This window comes from Gossypium arboreum, chromosome 8, assembly GCF_025698485.1.
Source record: "Gossypium arboreum isolate Shixiya-1 chromosome 8, ASM2569848v2, whole genome shotgun sequence".
Lineage (NCBI taxonomy): Eukaryota > Viridiplantae > Streptophyta > Magnoliopsida > Malvales > Malvaceae > Gossypium > Gossypium arboreum.
In genome coordinates, this window is record NC_069077.1 from 42793829 (window position 1) to 42816808 (window position 22980).

The 22980-nt window shown below is 38.1% G+C and overlaps 1 protein-coding gene across 2 annotated transcripts; it reads right to left on the reverse strand.

The window, feature by feature from the left end:
- Positions 1-3367: 3367 nt before the first annotated feature.
- On the reverse strand, positions 3368-9345 carry LOC128296339 (uncharacterized). 2 transcript variants are annotated; one of them, XR_008286917.1, is made up of 2 exons: positions 4388-4503; positions 3368-3664 (listed from the first exon to the last, which is right to left on the reverse strand). XR_008286917.1 is itself a non-coding variant. In XM_053031501.1 (2 exons), exons 1-2 carry the CDS (start codon positions 9307-9309, stop codon positions 3468-3470), a joined length of 378 nt encoding a protein of 125 aa, XP_052887461.1. In that variant the 5' UTR covers positions 9310-9345; the 3' UTR covers positions 3368-3467. The 2 variants fall into 2 exon arrangements, 1 of the variants encoding a protein (XP_052887461.1); XM_053031501.1 differs by lacking the exon at positions 4388-4503 and adding an exon at positions 9129-9345.
- Between the last annotated feature and the right edge of the window lie 13635 nt (positions 9346-22980).

Genomic DNA, 22980 nt, shown 5'->3' on the forward strand with positions numbered 1-22980 from the left:
CTCGAAAAGTTTGCAGCACTATTCTCAAGTGCTCAACATGTTCATTTTCATCTTAGGAATAAACCAAAACATCATCTATAAATACCACCATAAACCTATCCAAATACGGGCGTAAAATTCTGTTCATCAAATCCATAAACATTGCAGGTGCATTTGTCAAGACTAATATTGCATCACAAGAAACTCATAGTGTCTATATCTAGTTCTAAAAGCTTTGGTACATTCGATTCTTTTACCCGTAGTTGATAGTAACCAGAATGGAGATCAATCTTTGAAAATATAGTGGCACATTTTAACTGTCAAACAAGTCATCGATTCGAGGCAATGAATACTTGTTCTTTATTGTAACTTTGTTGAGCTTTCTATAATCAATGCACAGCCTCAACGATCCATCTTTCTTTTTTACAAACAAAACTAGCGCACCCCAAGGTGAGAAATTAGGTCGAGCAAAACCTCTATCAATCAATTCTTGCACCTGTACTTTCAGCTCTTTCAATTCAATAGGAGCTATTTTGTAAGGTGCTATAGATACAGGTGTTGTACCCGGAACAAGATCTATTGAAAACTCCACTTCTCTATTCGATGGTAAACCAGGTAATTCTTATAGGAATACATCAAAAGATTCACATACTACTGGCACTGACTGAACCGTTGACTCAGATACTTTAGTATCCAACACATACGCAAGATAAGCATCATATCCCTTTCTAACATATTTTTGTGCTAATATTGCTGAAATCACATTAGGTAGTCCATCTAGTTTATCCAAATCAACATGAAGCAATTCACCATTCTGACATTTCAATACAATATATTTCTATTTGCAATTCACCACTGCATCAAATTGGGTTAACCAATCCATTCCCAAGATCATATCAAATTCATCAAATGGCAGTAACATCGAGTTAGTCGGAAAGCAATAACTTTTTACTATCAACGAACAGTTTTTACAAACTTTATCCACCACAACACACTGGCCTAGGGGGTTTGAAACTTTAACCAAAAATTTAATGAATTCAACAGGTACATTTTTAGCAGACACTAGGTTCGTGCATATGTATGAATGTGTGGAACCATGATCAATCAAAGCAGTAATATCAGTATCAAGTAGAGAAAATGTACCAGTAATGATGTCTAGCGCAGAGGCATCTTCTCTAGCACGAATAGCATATGTCATTGCAGGTGCTCGTGCCTCAGATTTAACTGTTGTATCCTTGGTAGTACCTTGACTACCACTAACATTGCTGGGATGGCGGGGTGGTCTGCCCCTTGAGACAAGATTAATCAGCTTTGGAGCTGGTTCTATCTCCTTTTCAACTCTTTCTAGACAATCTCTGAGAAAATGCTCAAGTGAACCACATCCAAAACAAGCTCCACTTCTAGACCGACATTTCCTACGATGAAATTTGTTACAATTTTTACATTTTGATTTGGGGTTACCAACACTACCCACACTAGTCACAGATGGAGATGAAGACCTCAGGTTAGAACGTTGAGAGCCCCGCTCTGTTCCAAAATATCCCGTAGAGGTGGTCGCACGATCATAATACTTCTTTAATTTCTTAAAAGTAAATGATTGTAACTTACTCATAGTTCTTTTTCCAAAAACTCGAGCCTCTCTTTTAACTTACTAATAGTTCTTTTACCAGAAACCCGAGCCTCTCTTTTGACTTGTTTCTTTTCTTTACTCAGTTCCTCTACTTTGTGTGCTCGATCAACTAACACCGCAAATTCCCTTATTTTGAGAATCCCGATCAATAACTTGATATCCTCATATAAACCTCTTCAAAGCATTTACACATCTCAGCCTTGGTTAGAACCCATTCTTTGGCATACTTACTCAGTCGAACAAATTCTCATTCATTTTCAGACACAGTTATATTTCCTTGTTTGAGCTCTAGAAATTCTTTCTTTTTCTGATCCGTAAATCTCTTACTAACATATTTCTTCCTGAATTTAGCTTGGAAGAATTCCCATGTAACATTCTTTCTCGGTACTACTGAAGTTATGGTATTCCACCAATGATAAACTGTATCTTTCAATCGGGATACTGCACATTTCAGACATTCAGCAGGTGTACAAGATAATTTATCAAAAACTCGGATAGTATTTTCTAGCCAAAACTTAGCATTTTTCGGATCATCATCTGTGGTAGCTCTAAATTATTTCACCCCATTTTTACGGATTTTATCAACCGGAGGCTTACCAATTCTAACAGGTTCAGCACCGTATGGTAACTCAGGAACTGGTTGAGGAGTAAGTGGAGGAGGTCGTTGTACAACAGGATTTGTTCTTAGGTACTGTGTAAACCATTAATTCATCAGTTGAAAGAAGACTTGTTTTGCCTCCTCACTTCTACCCTTAGACACAGGCCTCTGACTACCAAACACAAACACAACTCTTTAAACTGAAGCTGAAGCATTGCTCTCAACTTCCTCGGATTCAGCTCTAGCTCGGTTGGATGACATTACCATATGTAAAACACATTTAAAATGACTAGGAGTCATCACATTATCGCAATTTATATAATGACATGTATAGCTAAACTCGTGTTTGCTGCGTCAAATCTGAGAATTGGCTAAACCGTAGCTCTGATACCATTAAATGTAACACCCCCAACTCGTACCCGTCATCAAAATAGGATTTAGGAGTATTGCAAGAACATTCTAAACATTTTAAAGTAATTCATGTAAATTACTTGTAACACCCCTAACTCGTGACCGACGCCGGTGTCGGACACGAGGGGTTAACGAGACAAATCCTCTTAAAGTACCGACCAATTTGGCATTTCTGGACAGGCTGGAAAACTGCGTCACCGTCGCCTTAAAATCATATCTCGAGTTCCAAAACTCGGAAACTGGTTTCGTAAATTTTCCTGAATTTAGACTCATATATCCATCCATGGATTTATTTTTAGAATTTTGGTTGGGCCAATTGGTACAGTTTATTAGTTAAAGTCACCCATGTTACAGGGATCGACTGCTCTGACCTCCGCGCGTTACAACTTGAATATCTTTCTGTACAGGGCTTTAATACTGGTGCCGTTTGTTTCTAATGAAACTAGACTCAAAATGGAATCTGTACATATAAGGCATGACTCCTAATTCTTTCTGGATAATTTATGGTAAATTTTCAAAGTCACGACAGGGGACCCAGAAATCGTTCTGGCCCTGTCTCACGAGAACTTTAATATCTCCCAGTATACTGCTCATATGGTCGTTTCGTTTCGTCCATATAAAAATAGATTCATCAAGGATCAGTTCCATAATTTACTCACTATTTAATTCTACTTATACTATTTTTAGTGATTTTTCAATCTCATCTCACTGCTGCTGTCCGCAACAGTTACTGCAGTAGACTATGCCAATTTCATGAATTTTTCCTTGGCCTTAATCATCCATCATACATGACACAAATTATGGCCACCTTAACAAAATTTGAGTTTCTAAGACTCGTGGCTATAGGTTCTAGCATCCCACTCGACGACCACATAGGCCATTTTCACATGGCTTAAAGTTTACAATCCCACAAATCGACAAAATATAATAGCCTATACATGCCAAATGTTCTTCAACAACAAAAAAAAAGTAATACCACAAGATTTCAGCCGGTGTGATGACTTCAACGACGGTTCCGAGCACACAACAGTACGAGTCCCAGTGACCTAAAATGGGTGACAAGAAAACACTGAGTGAGTTTACAACTCAGTAAGTCATAAGCATTCGTCAATCCAATCGATAAAATTACTACTACATGTACAACAAATGAAACTAGGTACTCGTCCATATCGAATCCATACCATAATACCTCGAACCTTTCGGTCCAATCTCGTACCAATTCATACATCCACATTTCATATTCTACACAACAAGATAATCAAGCATTTTTACACATTAACTCATTTTCCAGCACAACCATACAATTTCAATCATCACATAGATTTAAGGCTTACCAATTCAACCCCAAGCATGGACGTATTTTCTATTCATCATGAGCTCGAGGTACTTACCCGATCCGCTGTCCGTGATCAACTCGATAATATCGCACACTCAGTGCCAATAGTGATGCAAAAGCATATAATAAGTCCGCACACTTAGTGCTATATAATCAGCTCGCACACATAGTGCTATATAATCAAATTCGCACACTTAGTGCTGTACAAATTTTAAATCCGCACACTTAGTGCCAATCTTGTCACCGTGTCCATTTATACCCGCACACTTAGTGCCAAGACCAATACGTTATGCATTTTACTACCTTTATACATTCAACAATGGCATCATTCCATACACACACATTTCCACTTACACATCAATTCATTAAACACAATTGCATATATATATTATGATCATTTAAATCAATGCCAAATATATGCTTTATGACTTACCTTATATTGGATGAAACGATTTCCAATCGACTACTCGATTATCTTTCCTTTGCCTTTGCTTGATTCTCCACCTCTAGCTTCTTGAGCTAAATTTAACAAATAAATTGGTTTTATCATTTGAGCATCGGAAGAGGAATTCAAGATGCCTAGCCAATATATAAATATCTACTCATTAGGCATCAAAGTCGCATATGTACAAAATCATGAATCGAACTCAACACCTTAGTTAGTATTCCTCTTAGCGAATTTTCTAAGCCAAGAATAGGCATCAATATGCTTGCCTCTAACCGAATGCATGCACACCAATTTCCCCTCATGTGGCCGAATATGCATGCCCATGTTGAGGCCGATTATGCACTTAATACCACACAAAACAGCATGCATTTTACTAACTAACGCATTACATATTGTAGCTCAATACACATCTCTCATGTACTACATAACCGAAAACATCATCCCAAGCAAATATATACCTTGAAATAGTATATATGTCATACCAATTCATCATGTGCAAACACATATTCAAAGCTCAAATCTTACCTACCATGCAACATGCATGAATCATACTTATGGATATACCATGACCGAATACATCACAACACCATCATTTTGGTCATGATTAAGCAAAGAACTTAATGTCTCACTCAAAATACTAAAAAGAAAGTCCAAGAGCCATCAATCCCCATCACATACACCATTAACAAGCTTCATATTTAACATGCAATGGCATTAACACAAAATCCACCTTGGCCAAATACCATTTCCATGGCATAACAAGGATTTGAACCATGGCTAACATGCACATCAAGTTAGCAACCAAAACAAGCATGAATCTCATGACACAACCTCAAACATACCTTAATCTTGATGCAAGTATAGCCAAATCTCCTTCTAGTTCTCTTCTAAACCAAGCATGAAGCAAAAATCCTCCCTTTTCCTTAGTATTTTCGGCCAAAGAAGAGAAAATGGATGAACAAAATTTTCTTTTCTCTTCCACAATGCACGGCAAGGGGGGTTTCACTCACACACACATTTTTTTTTTTCTTTCTTTATTACCCATACTCATTTGTTTATTGTTTCTCCCTAGTGCACCAACAAAACATGTTTCATGACATGTTTAGCCCATGATTCCTTGTCATGGCCGGCCACTTCATGTTAAGGGGAAATTTGACATGCAAATCCCTTATTTTTGCATGCATTATCAACTAGTCATCCCACATTTCCCCATCATACTTTCAATGTTTACTACTAGGCCCTTTCTAGTGAAATTCACATTTATAACTCTAAATCGAAACATCAAAATGTCACACATGAATTAACACATATTATAGGCATCAAAATAAATTATAAATTATTTTTATGCCTCGCTTTTAATGGTCCCGAAACCACATCCCGACTAGGGTCAATTTTGGGATGTCACAACTCTCCCCACTTAAGAAATTTTCGTCCCGAAAATCTTACCGTAAATAGGCTCGGTATCGCTCTTTCATAGAGTCCTCAAGTTCCCAAGTGGCTTCTTCAATTCGTGTTTATGCCATAACACCTTCACTAACGGGATTTTCTTATTGCGTAACTCCTTTACTTCACGCATCATAATGCGAACCGGTTCCTCTTCATAGCTCAAATTAGGTGAATCTCAATCTCGGATGGAGCAATTACGTGTGATGGATCGACCAGATCGTCAAGCATCGAGACATGAAAACGTTGTGAATCCTTTCGAGCTCGGGGGCAAAATTAATCGATATGCGATCGCCCAACTCGTTCGGATACTTCATATGGCCCGATAAACCTCGGACTCAATTTGCCCTTACGACCAAATCTAAGCACCTTCTTCCAAGGTGAAACTTTGAGAAAGACCTTGTCTCCAACCCGATATTCAATATCTTTTCTTTTCAAATCCGCATACGACTTTTGGCGATCCGGGCGACTTTCAAACTTTCACGAATTACTCGAACTTTTGCTCGGCATCCTTAACCAAATCAACCTCAAGAATTTACCTTCACTAAGTTCACCCGAATAATGGGGTACGGCATTTACGACCGTATAAAGCCTCGTAAGGCGCCATCTTAATGCTTGATTGAAAGCTATTGTTGTAGGCGAATTCAATCAAAGGTAAATACCGTTCCCATGAACCACTAAACTCAAGGATGCAACATCTCAACATATCCTCGAGTATTTGAATTATCCGTTCGGATTGACCATCGGTTTGGGGATGAAAAGCGGTGCTAAAATGCAGCTTGGTACCCAAAGCATCTTGCAATTTCTTCCAAAATCGCGACGTAAATCTTGGGTCTCTATCCGACACGATAGAAATAGGCACCCGTGTAATCTCACAACTGAGAAACGTACAATTCCGCTAATTTGTCCATTGAAAAATCCGTGCGTGCGGGGATAAAGTGAGCCGACTTAGTTAGTCTATCGACAACGACCCAAATCGCATCCTTCTTACTCACGACAATGGCGGTCCGGATACAAAGTCCATTGTGACTCGATCCCATTTCCATTCGGGTATCATGATCGGTGAAGTAATCCCGATGGCACTTGATGTTCCGCTTTCACTTGTTGACATATCGACACCTTGAAACAAATTGAAATGTCTCGTTTCATACCGGCCACCAAAATTGGCGTTTGGTCATTGTACATTTTAGTACTACCCGGTGGATTGACATTCGACTACAATGGGCTTCATTTAGAATTATCGAAATAAGTTCAATTCTTTGGAACACACAGACGACTTCGAACCTCAAACAATCGTCATCATCAATTTGAAACTCGATTCCTTGTTCGAACACACTCAAATTTCGTTTTGCAAGCAACTCCTCATCAACTTTCTCGAGCTTCCGAATTTGATGAGCCAACAATGGTTTGGCCTTCAATTCGCTACTAACACATTGTCGGGTAGAATAGACAAGTGTACATTCATCGCTCGCAAAGCAAATAGTGATTTCCGGCTTAAGGCATCCGCAACCACATTAGCCCTTCCCGGGTGATAATCAATGACGAGCTCATAATCCTTTAACAACTCGAGCCATCGCCTTTGTCGCAGGTTCAAGTCTCTTTGGGTCATCAAATATTTGAGACTTTTGTGATCCGAATACACATGGCACTTCTCACCAAATAAGTAATGTCGCCATATCTTTAAGGCGAATACGATGGCAGCCAATTCGAGATCATGGGTCGGATAATTTTTCTCATGTGGCTTTAGTTGCCTCGACGACAGGCCACAACTCGCCCTTCTTGCATCAATACGCAACCCAACCCAAGTAGGGATGCGTCACTATAAATGACAAACTCTTTGCCCGATTCGGGTTGCACTAGAATTGGGGCTTCAGTCAAATAAGCTTTCAGTTGATCGAAACTTTTCTGACATTTCTCCGTCCATTCAAACTTAACATCCTTTTGGAGTAGCTTTGTCATTGGCGTGGCTATTGTCGAGAAACCTTTTACAAATCGTCGGTAATAACCGCAAGCCCCAAAAGCTCCTAACTTCGGTAACATTCCTTGGTGGTTTCCAATCGACTATGGCGAAATTTTGTTCGGGTCCACCACGACACCGTCGCGGACACCACGTGCCCCAAAAAGCTAACCTCTTTCAACCAAAATTCACATTTATGAACTTTGCGTATAACGCTTATCTCGTAAGATTTGCAACACTAGCCTCGGTGTTCAAGATGCTCGGTTTCATCTCTCGAATAGACCGAATGTCATCGATAAATACAACTACGAACCGATCCAAGTATGGCCTGAAAATTCTATTCATTAAATCCATAAACACCGCAGGGCATTAGTGAGCCCAAACGGCATCACCAAGAATTCGTAGTGACCATACCTCGCTCTAAAAGCGGTTTTGGGTATGTCCGATTCTCGGACCTCAACCGATAGTACCCGACCTCAAATCTATCTTTGAAAACACCGAGGCTCCTTTAATTGATCAAACAAATCGTCAATTCGTGGCAATGGATATTTATTCTTTATCGTCACTTTATTGAGTTGACGATAGTCGATGCACAACCTCATGGTTCCGTCCTTCTTCTTCACAAACAATACAAAGCGCCCCATGGAGAAAAACTCGGTCGAGCGAAACCTCTATCCGCCGGTTCTTGCAATTGAACCTTCAATTCCTTTAATTCGTTAATGCCATACGATACGGGCTATTGAAATCGGCGTAGTACCGGTACAACTTCGATGCGAATTCCACTTCTCGAACCGGTGGCAATCCGGTAACTCCTCGGAAAAACATCCGAATACTCACAAACCACCGTACCGATTCGAGTTTCCTTTCCGTCTCTTTACTTCCAAACACATACGCAAGGTATGTTTCACACCCTTTTCACGCATCTCGAGCGGTCATAGAAGATATCATCGCGGCGCTCCTTTTAAATCAAGAGACTCGACTCGGACTACCTCATTATTTGTACTCCTCAAATCAATGGTTTTCCTTTGCGATCCACCATTTGCATCATGTACGGTCAGCCAATCCATACCAAGAATAACATCGAATTCATTAAATGGTAAAAGCATCAGATCGGCCGGAAAACAGGATTCTCGAATTATTAGGGGGCATCTCTTGCACACTTTATCAACGAGTACGTATTGACCCAAAGGGTTTGACACTCGAATTACGAACTCGAGAGACTCAACAGTAGAGTCTTACTGGATGCTAAAGTTTCACATACATATGAATGAGTAGAGCCGGGGTCAATCAATGCAATCACACTAGTATCAAAGAGAGTAAAAGTACCAGTGATAACGTCAGGGGAGGATGCCTCCTCTCGTGCGCGGATGGCATATGCTCTAGCAGGAGCTCGGGTCTCGGATCGAACAGCCGTATCAGTGGCTCCCCTCTGATTACCGCCCCTACCTCCTGAAACCCTCGGGGGTCTACCTCTAGCTGTCGCCCCACTAGATCTCGCACCTTGCATCTTATTCTTCTCATCTAGCTCCGTGCAATCCCTAATGAAGTGGTCCTTCGAACCGCATCCATAACAGCCCTATTAATGACTTACCCCAACATTCACCTAGGTGTCGTCTTCCACATTGGGGGCATTCAGGTCTCTCTTGACGATTATTGCCCACACTAGCTACTGAAGTAGCTCGGGAGTCCGTCAGTGGTCGGGTTCTAATGGAAATTCCCGCAGTCGTTCTCGACTTACTGGTGTCCTCCCTGAACCTCTTTGTAGCCGAGAACGGAGCTTTACTCGTCGATCTTTTACGGTAATCTCTTGCTTCAAATTCAGCCTTCTTCTTCTCCTTCCCAAGTTCTTCCGCCTTGCAGGCTCGTTCGACTAGTGTCACGAACTCCTTTATCTCCAAAATTCCCACTAGTAACTTTAACTCTTCATTCAATCCTTCTTCAAATCTTTTGCACATCGCAACCTCATCAGCCACACACTCCGAGCATACCGACTAAGTCTTACGAACTCATGTTCGTATTCGATCTGATCATCCGGCCTTGCTTGAGTTCCAAGAATTCCTTACGCTTCGATCGATGAACCGTTGACTAATGTATTTCTTTGAAATTGGATTGGAAGAAATCCCAAGTAACTCGTTCATTTGGGACTATGGAAATTAAAGTCCTCCACCAATAGTAAGTGAGTCTCAACAAGGATATAGCACACTTAAGACATTCGTCGGGGTGCATGACAGTTCATCTAACACTCTAATGGTGTTATCGAGCGAACTTCGGCCTTTTCGGCATCATCGGTAACTATGGCCTTGAACTCCTCGGCCCCACGCTTCCTAATCAAGTCCACAGTGGTTTACTCAGCCTCACAGGATCGAGAATCGGAGGCATTGCGGGCTCTTGGGGTGGAGTGTTTAAATTCGGGAATGGTTGGACAGCCGGGTTGGTTCGGGCATATTGCGCGACCCACTCATTCATCATAGTGAAGAAGGCTTGTTTCGCCTTCATTTTGATTATTCGCGGATGATCGAGGCTCAACAGCGGTGTCCCTTGCGCAGGAGCAGCCGCTACACTTTCAACGTCATCCGCCAAGGGTCTCTCTACCCGGGTTCCATCGCTAATTAAAACAAAAATTTCAACCGTCAAGTCATCACATTATTAAGCACTATCAATTTGGCATGTATAGCTAGACTCACACGCGCTATGGTAGTCCTAGAACCGACTAAACCATAGCTCTGATACCAATGAAATTGTAACACCTAACTTCGTGACCGGCGCCGTGTCGGACACGAGGGTTAACGAGACAAATCCTCTTAAAGTACCGACCAATTTGGCATTTCTGGACAGGCTGGAAAACTGCGTCACCGTCGCCTTAAAAATCATATCTCGAGTTCCAAAACTCGGAAACTGGTTTCGTAAATTTTCCCTGAATTTAGACTCATATATCCATCCATGGATTTATTTTTAGAATTTTTGGTTGGGCCAATTGGTACAGTTTATTAGTTAAAGTCACCCATGTTACAGGGATCGACTGCTCTGACCTCCGCGCGTTACAACTTGAATATCTTTCTGTACAGGGCTTTAATACTGGTGCCGTTTGTTTCTAATGAAACTAGACTCAAAATGGAATCTGTACATATAAGGCATGACTCCTAATTCTTTCTGGATAATTTATGGTAAATTTTCAAAGTCACGACAGGGGACCCAGAAATCGTTCTGGCCCTGTCTCACGAGAACTTTAATATCTCCCAGTATACTGCTCATATGGTCGTTTCGTTTCGTCCATATAAAAATAGATTCATCAAGGATCAGTTCCATAATTTACTCACTATTTAATTCTACTTATACTATTTTTAGTGATTTTTCAATCTCATCTCACTGCTGCTGTCCGCAACAGTTACTGCAGTAGACTATGCCAATTTCATGAATTTTTCCTTGGCCTTAATCATCCATCATACATGACACAAATTATGGCCACCTTAACAAAATTTGAGTTTCTAAGACTCGTGGCTATAGGTTCTAGCATCCCACTCGACGACCACATAGGCCATTTTCACATGGCTTAAAGTTTACAATCCCACAAATCGACAAAATATAATAGCCTATACATGCCAAATGTTCTTCAACAACAAAAAAAAAGTAATACCACAAGATTTCAGCCGGTGTGATGACTTCAACGACGGTTCCGAGCACACAACAAAGACGAGTCCCAAAGTGACCTAAAATGGGTGACAAGAAAACACCGAGTGAGTTTACAACTCAGTAAGTCATAAGCATTCGTCAATCCATCGATAAAATTACTACTACATGTACAACAAATGAAACTAGGTACTCGTCCATATCGAATCCATACCATAATACCTCGAACCTTTCGGTCCAATCTCGCACCAATTCATACATCCACATTTCATATTCTACACAACAAGATAATCAAGCATTTTTTACACATTAACTCATTTTCCAGCACAACCATACAATTTCAATCATCACATAGATTTAAGGCTTACCAATTCAACCCCAAGCATGGACGTATTTTCTATTCATCATGAGCTCGAGGTACTTACCCGATCCGCTGTCCGTGATCAACTCGATAATATCGCACACTCAGTGCCAATAGTGATGCAAAAGCATATAATAAGTCCGCACACTTAGTGCTATATAATCAGCTTCGCACACATAGTGCTATATAATCAAATTCGCACACTTAGTGCTGTACAAATTTTAAATCCGCACACTTAGTGCCAATCTTGTCACCGTGTCCATTTATACCCGCACACTTAGTGCCAAGACCAATACGTTATGCATTTTACTACCTTTATACATTCAACAATGGCATCATTCCATACACACACATTTCCACTTACACATCAATTCATTAAACACAATTGCATATATATATTATGATCATTTAAATCAATGCCAAATATATGCTTTATGACTTACCTTATATTGGATGAAACGATTTCCAATCGACTACTCGATTATCTTTCCTTTGCCTTTGCTTGATTCTCCACCTCTAGCTTCTTGAGCTAAATTTAACAAATAAATTGGTTTTATCATTTGAGCATCGGAAGAGGAATTCAAGATGCCTAGCCAATATATAAATATCTACTCATTAGGCATCAAAGTCGCATATGTACAAAATCATGAATCGAACTCAACACCTTAGTTAGTATTCCTCTTAGCGAATTTTCTAAGCCAAGAATAGGCATCAATATGCTTGCCTCTAACCGAATGCATGCACACCATTTCCCCTCATGTGGCGAATATGCATGCCCATGTTGAGGCCGATTATGCACTTAATACCACACAAAACAGCATGCATTTTACTAACTAACGATTACATATTGTAGCTCAATACACATCTCTCATGTACTACATAACCGAAAACATCATCCCAAGCAAATATATACCTTGAAATAGTATATATGTCATACCAATTCATCATGTGCAAACACATATTCAAAGCTCAAATCTTACCTACCATGCAACATGCATGAATCATACTTGTGGATATACCATGACCGAATACATCACAACACCATCATTTTGGTCATGATTAAGCAAAGAACTTAATGTCTCACTCAAAATACTAAAAAGAAAGTCCAAGAGCCATCAATCCCCATCACATACACCATTAACAAGCTTCATATTTAACATGCAATGGCATTAACACAAAATCCACCTTGGCCAAATACCATTTCCATGGCATAACAAGGATTTGAACCATGGCTAACATGCACATCAAGTTAGCAACCAAAACAAGCATGAATCTCATGACACAACCTCAAACATACCTTAATCTTGATGCAAGTATAGCCAAATCTCCTTCTAGTTCTCTTCTAAACCAAGCATGAAGCAAAATCCTCCCTTTTCCTTAGTATTTTCGGCCAAAGAAGAGAAAATGGATGAACAAAATTTTCTTTTCTCTTCCACAATGCACGGCAAGGGGGGTTTCACTCACACACACACATTTTTTTTTTCTTTCTTTATTACCCATACTCATTTGTTTATTGTTTCTCCCTAGTGCACCAACAAAACATGTTTCATGACATGTTTAGCCCATGATTCCTTGTCATGGCCGCCACTTCATGTTAAGGGGAAATTTGACATGCAAATCCTTATTTTTGCATGCATTATCAACTAGTCATCCCACATTTCCCCATCATACTTTCAATGTTTACTACTAGGCCCTTTCTAGTGAAATTCACATTTATAACTCTAAATTGAAACATCAAAAATGTCACACATGAATTAACACATATTATAGGCATCAAAATAAATTATAAATTATTTTTATGCCTCAGTTTTGTGGTCCCGAAACCACATCCCGACTAGGGTCAATTTTGGGATGTCACATTACTATTCATTTACTGAGAACATTCAAAACGTCCTTTAATTGGACCCTCGAGACCTAATTCGAGCATTAGAAACCACTCAACACTTAATTGAAAACTTATAAAGTTTTTCATGACATTTCATAAATTTTCCAAAGTAGCAAGGCTTACACGCCTGTGTGGTCTAGGGACACGGGCGTTTGCAGTACAACACTCTGACTTTTAAGGCATGAAGAAATTAAAGTCACACGGCCAAGTCACATGCTCGTGTGCTAGGCTGTGTGGCAAATTTAATTTTAGAAATTAAGGTGTAGTTTTCACACAGTCGTGTAACACGCCCATGTCCAAGGTCGTGTCAACCACACGGCTGAGACACACGTCCGTGTCTCTGCCTATGTGCCTAATTTTGTGCATTCTGTTTCTCAAAATTAAGGTGCAGGGAACATACGGCCTAACCACATGCCCATGTTACCAGGCCGTGTGTCACACATGTCTTCCCGTGTGGAAAAAAAGAAGTCATTTCTAGCTTCATTTCTCACCCAGAATTTCACCCAAGACCTGCACTTGAAACACACAACTAATACCAACTATTTCAAACATTTAATTTAGGCAATTTCCATAATTCAACATAGCATACCAATACATGCATGTGTGTTTACAATCTTACCTTGAATTTACTATGCAATAACACCTTTTGTTAACATATACTTAACATAATACATGTATATATATATATATCATGATAACCTCCTTAGTAATACCAAAATGAACCATTAGTAGCCATTCCAATGGCTAGGTTACAAAACATCATTATCAAGCTATTAATGGTCAAGTTGTCCTATACATGCCATTATACCAAAATGATTTTACTAAGTATACACTAGTTCATAGTGTGACGATGCTCTAGTGATCTCCAACCAAGCGAGCTTCCGAGCATTATAAAAGAGGGGAAAAATAAAACGGAGTAAGCATTACATGCTTAGTAAGTTCGTATAATGGAAACTAAACTTACCAATCCCGTTTATTAAATCTAAGCATACAATAACAAGTTCTCCATCCATTTGGCTAAATTACCTAAACACATGCATCCAAACAAACATGTTAGTCACAATGTTTACATATACATCAAGTAAGAATAGATGAGCTCATCATGCAACACCCTATCAAGACATTATCATCTCATCTCAAAATCCGCATGCCATGTTAAGATTTTTATGTCCTTTGAATCATTGAAATTCTGATGGATACTCAAGTGGCACACTCGGGGTTTACGATTCAATAATCCGTCAATTCTTATTCAAGGGCACCTCTTAGGGCACTTGACCAAGGAACATGCTCTCTAGTCACAAGTCATATAACAGGATTACCAGTCTAGGCTAAATCCTTATATAACGTATATTCAAAGAGCTTAATTAGGATTACTAGTCATGGCTAAACCCTAATCGTAACGTATACTCGAGAGGTATTATAACAAGATTACCCGTCCAGGCTAAATCCTTTCTTTAACAAGGTCAATGGAATTACTCATCCGAGTTAAATCCCGTGCACAACAAATACAGGACCTCATTCGTTTCGGGAAAGTGCTTATATTCATTTGAATTCAATATTCAATTGGGACTTAACCCTTTTTCATCATTTCAAGCATGAATTCAATTTTTCTTTATAGCCATCAAATAATTCACATCAAATGATAATAACATTTCATACAATCACAACATTCAATTAAACATATTTACATGCTCAATTAGATTACACAAACTTACCTCGACACTTGTTCGCGTTAGAAATCTACTAATCCAAAACCTTTTCTTTTCCTCAATCCAACCTCAAATTAGTGTTTTCCGGATCTATATAAATGAATTTAATCATCAATTTTGCACATTTTGTATTTAAATGGACTCAATTTATGTCCTAGGAAAAATTACCATTTTGCCCCTAACTGTTCCATAAATTTTGATTTCGTCCCTAGGCTCGGAAAATGAAAGTTGTGCAATTTACTACCTATTCCAAGGCTAACCAAAATATCATTACAAATTTTATAGCACATATATTCATAAAAATTCATAATTTTTCTTCAATTTCACAAGTTTTCATTTTAGTCCCTAAACCATGTTTCCATCAAAAATCATTTTGTAAAAGTTGTTGATCTATCAACAACCTTTCATTTTCTACCATAAATTTCCAATTTTAGCATTACATCCTTGACCCATTTTCCATACTTTGATAAATTTTCAAATTAATCCCTCAAATAGAGAGATTAAGCTATCTCGGTTTAAAAAATATCAAAAATACTAAAAACAGGACAAGAAAACTTACCCAATTAAGCCTTGAAAGTTTCCCCTCTCTCTCCTAGGGTTTCTATAGAATTTGAGGTTGAAGATGACAAAAATAAGATGATATTTTCTTTTAATCTTTTAATTAATTACATATTTTGCAATTTCTAATTTAGTCCTTGCCATTTTTCTATATTTCCACGAATGAGTCGTAAAAAAAATTTACATACTTCTTTAATGGTCTAATTACCATAGAAGGACCTCTAGTTTTGAATTTCATAGCTATTTTATCCTTATAACTACTAGAATTCAACTTTCAAATTTTATGCGATTTAGTCCTTCTTGGAATTGAACACTTAATCAATAAAATTTTCATATCAACATTTCACACTACAAGCCTATTATAATATGGACTATATAATGAAATAAAAATAAACTTTATTTTCGGATCGGATTTGTGGTCCCAAAACCACTGTTCCAATTTCACTAAAAAATGGGTAAGTTTAGTAAGTTTGTATAGCATTCAAATCAATTAAATATAAACACACAATTCAAAGAGTCGAATATATATATCAACACATAAATCATATTAACTAGCAAACCTTTCACATCTTTAATCACAATACTAAATGTGCAATTCATCAATTTCTTTGATTCAAAGCATGTACGGTTCATGCACATACCTGTACCACCTCTACTTAGTCTCAAACTCATTCTTTCCTTTGATATACCGGTTGAACCATTTGGAATACTGTCGAATACTCAGTAAACTCATACCCTAAGTGCCACACATATATATAGCCGAAGCTATCTCAATATCATATCTCAATAATGCTCACTCTTAAGCTATCAACGGGTCTGCTCACAAAAGCTGACAGTCATGACTAAGCTACATAGTGCTACTCACACAAGCTAACGAGTATCCGCAACACATGCTGGATAACTCAGCCACCAGTAGGACATACGGACCAGCACCCAAATCACATAACCCCTAATGACATGTCATTTGTATCCTAAACTATTCCTAAGGTTCAATCGGGATTTCACACTTGCCGAATCATCGTCGAACATGCTCGCAGTGTCGTATTTCCAATTTAGGTAATATCAAAGCATTTAAACACAATTATAATAATGTTTAATACATACGATCTTACCTCAGATGCAAAAACATCAAATTAAGTCGATTAATCTGAAACTTTGTTCTTTCCCCGAGCTAAATCCTTATTTAGCCTTTCTTGATCTAAATATAATCAAAATTAACTTATTTAATAATCTCTCTATTCAATTTAGTCTAAAATACAATTTAAAGCCACTTTACACTTTTCCCCCTAATATTTCACATTTTCACAATTTAGACCTTATTTTATAAAATCACAAATTCACGCAATTCAACCAAAACCCATGCTAGCCAAATTTCAATTAGGTCCTAGCAATCCATATTTTTCATTTACTTCACAATTTAACCACTAACTGTCAACGTTTCACAAATTAATCCCTAATTGGACATTTTACTCTAAATCACTTAATAAATGTTGTTTATCTCACAACAAGCATGCATTTTCTACAATTAAACATAAAAATAAACATAGATTGATCAACAGAAAAACCCTAAACCTTTAACAGTTTTCCAAAATAGTCCCTGGGTAGCTAGACTAAGCTGTAACGATCTCCAAAACATAGAAATCATTAAAAACAGGACAAAAATCACTTACCAATCAAGCTTCAAAGTGACCGAACCCTAAATGGAAAAAAATGGTTTCTTCTTCTTCAAAATTTCGATTGAAGATGATGATTAAAAAGATGATAATGTGTTATTATTTTATTTACTTAGTCTTTATTTAATTATTTACTATTATAACCTTTTATAAAACATTAAAAATCACTTAATATATGTCTATAAATGTCCACCCACATGAACAATGGTTTAATTACCACATAAGGACCTTCACTGTAATAATTCATAGCTATTAGATACCTTTAACTAATAGAACACAAATTTTACACTTTACGCGATTTAGTCCTTTTTATCAAATTAAACATTCAAATGATAAAATTTCTTAACAAAAATTTTTCAAAATCATACTATCATGCTATAGACATTAAAATAATAATAAAATAATTATTTTGACTTCATCTTTATGGTCCCGAAACCACTGTTCTGATTTGATTAAAAATGAGTTGCTACAGCTCTCCCAGTTGCTTTCAAATTCTAAAATACAACAACGAAGCATATCTTTGAGAATTTGTACCACTCTTTCTGATTGACCATCGATTTGTGGATGAAATGCGGTACTAAAGTTCAACCTCGTACCCAGAGCTTCTTGCAATTTCTTCCAAAATCGTTACATAAACCTCAGACTTGGGTCACACGGCCAACACACATGCCCGTGTGCCCTAAAAATGACTATGCACGCTCATGTGTGAAATCGTGTGCTAGGCCGTGCCAAACCTGTAGGGTATACTGACTTATGCCACACGGTCGTGCGTGAGGTCGTGTGGAGCATACTGACTTGGTTGTAATTTCAACACCAAGGGACACACGACTGTGTAACATAATCGTGTGTCACACACAGCCAAGACACACGCCTGTGTCTCTGCCCGTGTGGACAAAAATAGTCTATTTACGAAGCCATTTTGCCACCCCATTTGATATACATCTTCACCTACACATATGGCACCAAAACAAAGCATAATAAACATTAAATCTACCTCAACCAAGTACCATTTAAACCATATCAATGCCAACAATATACAAAACACACAATATTCCAATTTGCCATTTAGTTTATACCAAATATCAATTACTTCAAACATCAAAATGACCAAACTCAAATATGCATTTTTTGACCTAATTTCACAAGCATACCAACTCTAACACCCCGTACCTGAGTCCGTTACCGGAATCGAACACAAGGTGCACACAGACTTAATTATTTTCACAATCCATTTAGAAATTTCCAGACAAGCTGGTTACTGCATCACTGTCGCCTTAAAAATCATATCTTGAGTTTCAAAGCTCGAAAATCAGTTTCATAATTTTTCCCTGAAACTAGACTCATATGTCCATCTACATATTTTTTTCTAGAATTTTTGGTTGGGCCAATTAGTACAGTTTATTAGTTAAAGTCTCCCCTGTTACAGGGATTGACTACACTGACCTTCGCGCATTACGACTTGGATATCTCCCTGTACAGGGCTTAAATACTGATGTCGTTTGTTTCTATAGAAACTAGACTCAAAGATTAATCTATACATATATGGCATGACTCCTAATTATCTCTGGTTAATTTACAATGAATTTCAAAAGTCGGAACAGGGATTCCAGAAACTGTTCTGGCCCTGTTCCACGAAAACCTAAATATCTCTTAACATATAACTCATATGACTGTTTCGTTTCTTCCATATGGAAGTAGATTCATCAAGGTTAATTTACATAATTTATTCACTATTTAATTCCATCCCTACTATTTCTAGTGATTTTTCACATCCACATCACTGCTGCTGTCAGCATCTTCCCTTGAGGTAGACTTTACCTATTTCATAATTTCCATGATTCAATTAGCCCTTTTTGCATACATGGCACAAAGAATGATCATGATTAACCATTCCAATGGCTAATAATTTCCAAACATTTCCATACCTCTTAATGAACAACATACAAAATGATTATGATACCATGCCAAAATGTATATAAGCCATTTTCGCATGGCTATCCAAATTTATACAAAATCAAAGGGGTCTATGACCAACAAACGAAAGAGTAGTCCTATACATGCCATTTCAAAGCTCAACCAAAATTTGTACCAAAAGGGGGCTTTGATAGTGTGGGAGACTTCGACTTCCAAAAATCCCGAGTCCGATAGCTGACGAGCCAAAATCTATAAAACAGAGAACAAAGAAACGGAGTAAGCAATTTATGCTTAGTAAGTTTTGAGCAAGGGATTCCAGCACAACAAAAGCATAGCATTCATATAGCTAAACGGATAATTTCATATGCACACATTCTCAATATCATACTTACTTCACATTACCAACCCTTATGTTCATACACAAAGATCAACTTAGCTAAAGGCGGTAGCTCGTTTATCAACTGAGCGAATACTTATTTGTAAGGGCTCAACTAATTCAAAGCACATACGAAACATACCTCATTGCTGGAATTTTGCAAGCGTATTAACTGAAATTTTTACAGCAATATTGCTCATTCCCGAATCACGTACCTTCAGCTTTTATCCGGATATAGCGACTCGCTCAAAAGCCTTCGGGACATAGCCCGGTTATAATAGCTGGCACAAATGCCTTTGGGACTTAACCCGGTTTTGGTAACTCGCACAAATGCCTTCGGGAATTGACCCGGATTTAGTCACTTAGCACAAAAGCCTTCGGACTTAGCCGGATACCATTCAATAACCAAGCACATATATCAACAAATCATAACACATTCTTATTACATTCTCATTACCAAAGCTCCAACACAAGTTACTTATCATATTTACAATTTCGCTCAATAGCCACACACAAAGAGCATGATTTCAATTTGCTTAACACATGATCTAATCAAATCATAATCTAAGTTCCATTACTCGAAAACTTACCTCGGATGTTGTCGAATGATTCCGATGGCTATTCGACCACTTTTTCCTTCCCTTTATCGGATTTAGCTCCCTTTGCTCTTGAGCTTAATTTAACAAATAAATTGATTTAATCATTTGAGCATCGAAGAGGAATTCAAGATACTTAGCCCACATATTTTCATTAGACATTAAAGTCACATATGTACGAAATCATGAATCAAACTCAACACATTAGTTAGTACTCTCCTTAGCCAATTTTCCAAGCCAAGAATAGGCATCAATATGCTTGCCTCTAACCGAATGCATGCACACCAATCCCCTCATGTGGCGAATATGCATGTCCATGTTGAGGCCAATTATACACTTAATACCACACATAAACGGCATACATTTTACTAACTAACGATTCCATATTGTAACTCAATACTCATCAATCATTTACTTCATAACCGAAACATCATCATATGAAAATATATACCTTGAGATAGTATATATGTCATACCAATACATCATGTGCAAAAATATATATATATATATATGCTAGAGCCGAATCTCAAAGTTGATTATAACTAAACATGAACATAAATCCAAAACACAAATCTTACCTACCATGCAATAAGCATAAATTATACTTATGGATGTACCATGGCGAATACATCACAACACCATACCATTTCAATTTTGGTCATGGTTAAACAAAGAACTTAATGTCTCACTCAAAAATGCTAAAAAGAAAGTCCAAGAGCCATCAATCCACCATCACATGTATCATTAGCAAGCTTCATATTTAACATGCAATGGCATTAACACAAAATCCACCTTGGCGAATACCACCCCATGACATAGCAAGGATTTGAACCATGGGCTAATTAGAACTCAAGCTAGCAACTAAAAACATGCATGAATCTCATGGCACAACCTCAACATACCTTAATCTAGATACAAATATGGCCAAACCTCCTCCTAATCCTCTTCCAAACCAAGCATGAAGCAAAACCCTTCCTTCTTCCTTAGAATTTTCAGCTCAAAGAAATGAAAAAAGGATGAACAACAATTTTTTTTCTCTTTCCTTCAACTCACGGCAATGGGGGGTAACACACATTCTTTCTTTTTTTTTCTTCCTTTCATTATTCAATTCCCATGCTCATTATTTTATTTTTTCTTACATACACCATTGTCACAACATGTTTCATGACATGTTTTGCCCATAATCCTTGTCATGGCGGCCACTAGCTATTAGGGGGAATTTGACATGCAAGTCCTCCTTTTGATTACATGCACTATTAGGTCCTTATAGATTAGCCTATCACATTTCAAAAGTGTCACACAAGTCCTAATAACTGAATTCACATGCAATCGACTAAATCGAAGCTTGAAATTTTCACACATTCATAAATACATATTCTAGACAATAAATATTACGTTCAAACATTTCGGTGACTCGGTTTAGCGGTCCCGAAACCACTTCCGACTAGGGTCAATTTTGGTGTCACAACTCTCCCCATCAAGAAATTTTCGTCCCGAAAATCTTACCATAAATAGGTTTGGGTAACGCTCTTTCATAGAGTTCTCAGGTTCCCAAGTAGCTTCTTCCATCCCGTGTTTGAGCCATAACACTTTTACTAACGGAACCCTTTTATTTCGCAACTCCTTCACTTCACGAGCTAGGATACGAATCGGTTCTTCTTCATAACTCATATCGGTTTGAATTTCAACCTCTGATGGACTAATTATGTGCGACGGATCAGATCTATAACATCGAAGCATCGAAACATGAAAGACGTCGTGAATCTTTTCAAGTTCAGGGGGCAAAATCAAACGATCATAATCGACCGACTCGTTCGGATACTCATATGGCCCGATGAACCTCGGACTCAATTTGCCTTTACGGCCAAATCTGAGTATCTTTTTCCAAGGCGAAACTTTAAGAAACACTTTACCTCCCACCTGATACTCAATGTCTTTTCATTTCAGATCCGCGTACGACTTATGACGATCGGAGGCTATTTTCAGATTTTCACGGATTACTTTTACTTTCATTCAAAGATCTTTAATCAATCCACTCCGAAAATTTTGCTTTCACCGAGCTCGGTCCAAAACAATGGTGTACGGCATTTACGCCGCACAAGGCCTTGTAAGGCGCCATCTTAATACTTGATTGAAAACTATTGTTGTGCGAATTCAATCAAAGGTAAATACTGTTCCATGAACCACTCGAACTCGAGGATGCAACATCTCAACATATCCTCAAGTATCTGAATTATCCATTGGGATTGACCATCGGTTTGGGGTGAAAGGCGGTCTGAAATGCAACTTGGTACCCAAAGCTTCTTGCAATTTCTTCCAAAATCGCGAGGTGAATCTCGGATCTCTATCCGACACAATAGAAATCGGTACCCCGTGTAATCTCACTATCTGAGAAACGTACAATTCAGCTAGTTTATCCAATGAAAAATCCGTACGCACGGGGATAAAGTGAGCCGACTTAGTCAGTCTATCAACAACA

Coding starts and splice junctions, on each gene's coding strand:
- LOC128296339 (XM_053031501.1), bottom strand. CDS start 9,309: ATGCAAGGTGCGAGATCTAGTGGGGCGACAGCTAGAGGTAGACCCCCG. Junction 3,665..9,128: donor CTCCCCTGACGTTATCACTG/GTACTTTTACTC, acceptor CACCCATTTTAG/GTCACTGGGACTCGTACTGT.